The sequence below is a fragment of the Nicotiana sylvestris genome, chromosome 11 (assembly GCF_000393655.2).
Source record: "Nicotiana sylvestris chromosome 11, ASM39365v2, whole genome shotgun sequence".
Lineage (NCBI taxonomy): Eukaryota > Viridiplantae > Streptophyta > Magnoliopsida > Solanales > Solanaceae > Nicotiana > Nicotiana sylvestris.
In genome coordinates, this window is record NC_091067.1 from 146,624,617 (window position 1) to 146,630,012 (window position 5,396).

The 5,396-nt window shown below is 33.6% G+C and overlaps 1 protein-coding gene across 1 annotated transcript; it reads right to left on the bottom strand.

Annotated features, from left to right (window-relative positions):
- Window positions 1-1,585: 1,585 nt before the first annotated feature.
- On the bottom strand, window positions 1,586-3,073 carry LOC104234074 (protein SODIUM POTASSIUM ROOT DEFECTIVE 1). The gene is made up of 3 exons (XM_009787568.2): window positions 2,434-3,073; window positions 2,150-2,225; window positions 1,586-1,990 (listed from the first exon to the last, which is right to left on the bottom strand). Exons 1-3 carry the CDS (start codon window positions 2,971-2,973, stop codon window positions 1,794-1,796), a joined length of 813 nt encoding a protein of 270 aa, XP_009785870.1. The 5' UTR covers window positions 2,974-3,073; the 3' UTR covers window positions 1,586-1,793.
- Between the last annotated feature and the right edge of the window lie 2,323 nt (window positions 3,074-5,396).

Sequence of the window (5,396 nt, forward strand, 5' to 3'; positions counted from 1 at the left end):
TCTCTATAACAGCCCTGTTTGGTTCGAATTTTTTTGAATGTTATAACGAAGTACTGTTATAGAGAACATATATTATAAAAATAACATAAAAATTAGTTCCGGAAAAGCTTGAATTTTATAGTAAAGTGTTGTTATATGTGAATACTGCTATAGAGAGGTTTGACTGTAGTATATATAGGGCAAAAGTTACTGACTTCAAGTGAACATATAACCAACACTGTAAATCCTCCCATGATCATGTACCACTTGGCGTTTGAACGTAAATTTGGTTGAAAATTGAAAAATGAATTTTTGAAGTTGTGTAGAAAATGATTTTTGAAATTTAAAATTGTGTTTGAACATGCATTTTATTTGAAAAAATATTAAAGTTTTATGAGTAAAAGGATATTTTCACCCAAAAAATGTCCTAAACCAATTTTTGGGAACTTGAAAAATCTTTCAATTTTTTTACCCAAAAATTCATCATGTTCCATGAACAAGCATGGTTTTCAAATTTTTCTTCAAAACAAGCCGGGCGCCAAAATCTATATTCAAACGGGTGCTTAATTAACATTTTGTCCTGTCAAATTTTCAAAATCTAGGGTGCGTTTGGTATAACGAAAAATATTTTTCGTGGAAAATATTTTCAAAAAAAATGTTTTTTTGGAAAACAAGAGTAATCTTATTCATTTTTCGGTGTTTGGTACACAAATTAAGAAAAATGACTTCTCAAGAGTATTCATAAATAATTTAGATTTAATAAACATGAAGCCATAAACTTTCAAACAAACAGCCTTCCGAACCCACAAATTTCATAAACCTTCGAACCACTAAACTTTCAAAACCGTGGAATTTCGAACCTGTAAACTTTATAATTCTAAACCCGTAAACTTCCAAACACATAAACCTCCGAACTCATAATTTTGGAACTTGTAAAATTTTGAACCTTTAAACCGATAAAATAAATTAAAACTGAAAAATATATTTAAAAAATATTTGGAGGGGGTGAGGGTTGGGCTAGGTGGTGCAGAAAACAAAAAAACAGAAATTTGAAATTGCAAAAAAAAAAAAAAAATTAAGGTAAAAAAAAAATAAAATTTTGGGGGTGAGGTGGAGGGGTAGAAGGTTGGGTGGTAACGGAAAAACTGAAATTTAAAAAAGAAAAAAAAACCTTTTTGGAGAGGGGGTGGGGTGGGGAAGGTTGAGAATAGTTTTGGAAAATGTTTTCTCTTCTCTTGATATGAAAAATATTTTTCTTCAATGGGAGGAAAATGAGTTTATAAGGAAAATATTTTTCAAAACATTTAAGCCAATCAAACATGAGAAAATTGAAAATATTTTTTCCGTTCGTACCAAACACACCCCTAGTGTTGGTAAATTTTCAGTCTTCATCTTTGGTCAAATGTACCGATAGGCAAAATAAGTGATCTGGAAAGTTGTAAACAATAAGACATTCGTAGAGACAAACATGCCAGCCTTAAAATCAGTTTTGAAAATTATTATAAAAAGTACGAGAAAGGAAAAAAAGGGGCCCTTCCCAAAAATATTCAAAGGCTTGATTGTTTTCGTTTGTTCCAAGAAATTATCATCACAGAACACAAGAGAATCAAACAAACTCTTTTTACCTTTCTATTCTTTTTAATACAAAAGACACTAAGTATTAGCACCGTAATAACACAATATTTACAAGCCCACGACATATAATAATGCAAGAAATACACCATTAACAGCTAATTTAAACATTTTTAAACAAAACACAATCGCTACAGAATATTTTGCAACTAATACATCAGTAATTAATCAGTAACTTTTGTTCAGATCATTGGAGAAGACGAGAACGAAGAGGAGGAGGAGGAGGAGGAGGAGGAGGACGAGGACGAAGAAGTTGCTGGAGATGGCCAAAATTGTGCATTCTTCACTTTAGAAATACTTGTCAATACTCCTAGTGGAGTCACATCGCCGATAATTGTAACTTTCTTTGAAGGGAAATCTATATTAAATGATTTCACTCCTGCATATTTTAATCCAAAAGCATTACTTTCCGTTAATTGGATAATCTATATGCCTAATCAATAATATTAGGTTAGCAATAATTAAATAAACTAGCTAGAAAGAGGGAAAAGAAAAATTCAAAATTCAATAGTACTACTATGTATAATATATAACTTGCCTTCCATCCTGGAGATATGTTTTCTTACTTTCCCTTCACAACCTTTGCAGTGGATTGAAACCATCAATTCCACAACCTATCAACAACAACAATAAAAAAAGAGAGTTTAAGTTCTATACACAGATAAATCTTGTATAATAAGTACGAAGTAGTTAACCTGATAAAATTAACAACTAACATGCTATAATATGTCAAACTATACTAATTGTATAAAAAAATATCTTTACACGAGACACACAACACAACGTGTTACTATAATAAAATGTAAAAGTAAATAAGTAAACCTGTTCACGGGGACAAGAACGAGTTGATGATGATTTATAGACACACAAATCCTTTGAATAAACTGGTGAAGGTTTATAGACTGGAGATTCAACTGAACGAGTCGATGAAGATCGATACATTAGACGTTCATTTGTGCTTTTAGCCCTTAAGGGTTTGCTAGGAACCAAAGCTTGAGCATCTCCAGAACTATGATCTGATGATAAGAAATCTATGAATGGACTGTCCCTTAACAAATACCTAGAAGAATAACTAGGAGGACTAGAATTAGCTAGGTCAGTAATATCAGCTGAGCTTTTTCGACGTAATTCACTTGGTTTACTAGAGCTTTTTCTACCCTTTTGATAATAATTCTTAGGATCAAATGGAAGTTGAGAAGAAGAACAAGGGACAACTGGTGTTTTGATTTTTGAACGGTCACCTAATCGATCAATTTTACGATCAAGTTGCCTAATGCCACGACGAATCATAGTACGTTGATCCATGCTCGAACATATGGCTGTAGAAGCAGGAGAAGCACAGAACAAATCTATGGATTTCATTCTTTTTTTGGCCAAGAAAATGATGAAAACACAGAGGAGAAGTAGCAAATAGCCTAGTTATAATATTGCATATGTTTGAAAGGATGGAACGGGGAGAATACTATAGGAAAGACTTTTTTAAAAAATGAGGCAAAGGTGATGAGCTTATAAAGTAGTGGTAGACTTGTGGTAGATGGAATACTAGGAGATATTAAAAAAAATTAAAAGGCAGTTCGGTGTACGAAACATTTCGTGTTTATACAAGGTACGAGGAAAAGCCGCAGCTCAAGGGATGTGATGTAGCATATAGACAGTCTACCCTAATGCAAGTATCAATAACTAATTCCACGTCTCATACCCATAATTTATAAATTATACAGAAATAATTTTACTATTGCTTCAACCTTTCTTTTCGAGAAGATATTATAAGGAAAAAAATAAGTTACAATAAGTTGGAAAAGTAAAAGATGGCTACACAAAGGGCCCCAGAAGAATTGATGAATATTGTAAACCTTAGGGGACACAGGATTTATCTGGACCTCTAAAGTTGTGTTGTTTTAAGCTGTATGGGTAGGTAAGCGCTAGACAATTTTATTTTTGAGTTTAATATATACCGACAGTATACAAGAACTTTGAATTGTCAAGTTATCAAAAAAATAATTATTAGTAACTATTTCAAGAAGTGAAATCAGTAGTCTGAGAATAAAGTAGATACTTTATTACAATAGGTTAAAATACACAGATAGTGGCGAAATACGTCGGTATATAAGTCAATCAGTATTTAAAAAAAAAAACTATTTCTGTGACCTTTGGAATGAATGATTAGGAGCATTAATAGCAGCAAATGTGGGAAAATTTGAAGACTAATTAAGTAGACCTTATTATTAACATATCATTGCCCACTGGACTTGACTGTTAGGAAATTTTCATATATATGATAGCCATGGAGGTCAAATCAGGCTAACCGAAAGTAGCCTTTCTTGTCTGCTTTGATATTTGTTCCTCACTAAAGTATCTATCAATCTTTACTTCCAAGTTCCAATCTCATGTACCTATTTTGAAATTGGGATAAACTTAATTTTTCTATCGTTGTTATAGTTTTGTGAGTCGGTAAAGTTTTGCTATGACCTATGGATTACGAGTTTCAATTATGAAAACGGTAATTAATGTTTATATTATGATAAATTGTCTACGTCACACCGCTTGAAAAACGATCTTTTTTTGGATCTTGCATGAACGTAAAAAAAACTTGGTATGCTGCCCTCTTTTGCTATTGCTAGGTTGGTGAGATAGAGACTAAACGTTCCTCTTTATCTATTTTTTTTTTTTTTGGTTTCTCACCCGGTGTTCGGTGTCCGCATTGGAGCCCGACTATATTCGGATTCGCGTCGCGTAGGGCCCCATTCTGGGGGAAGCGTTCCCTACCAAAAGATGTGGTGCAGTGGATGAGACTACTGATCACGCCCAACTATGCCTTATAAAAAGGACTAAGCGGTCGTTTCAAATATAATCTTGTTTACAAGTCCGGAGTCGAATCCCACAGAGAACTAAGGCTTAGCTACAGTTGTTCATTATCACCAAGAATTCAAGCTTGAAAAGTTCCTAATTTATAGATATTAAGATTCTTGTGTTTAACTAACTAACTAACTAACAAATTAAAATAGTAAATTAACAACTAAAGATACCACAGGTTGGAGAAAAGATTAAGGAGGTCTAGAGTTATGATTTCCCCAATTGTCGGAATCCTTCCCGCTATGCCTTCTATAATTTCTGCCTAAGTGTTCTCTACTGATCATGAGCGCTCTGCGTGTTGTAATTCTCTCCCGAGTAATTACGACAATTTACTAGACATACTCTCCCGAGTTACGCTAGCTAACTTTAATTACAGCTCACTTAGATAGCACTCAAGGTTTCGTTATCCCTAATCCCACCTTTAAACCCTTGGTTATTGATTCCTCACATACGTCGGGAGTGATGTTGTTCAACAACTACCTAAATATGCACTCTCTCCCGAGTAGTACACACTAAATAGGCACAGCTAATTGAGGACCCTTCAATCAACCACAAGAATAATATAGTTGAACAAATAGAGAAAATACTACGGCTCAATTATATAACAACATAACAAGAATTTATCCTACAAAAGGTTCCATCAAAACCCTAGATAACAAATTAGCTATTCATAATAGTATGTAAAACTACAATACTAAAAGTCATAACAAACAATGAAAAATAGGAAGAGGAAGGAAAAACTCGTAGAAGAATTCTTCGCCTTGCTCCTATTGTGTCTCTGCCTCCTTAGGTCGAATCTGTGTAAAAAATTGGTCCCCCCCCTCAAAATACCATTTTTCCATGTATATATACCAAGTAGGGTTGGGCCCAAACAATTATACCTTCTCCAATGTGAAAAAGGACACTTTTCCCGGGTTTGACTAGCGCGGCCG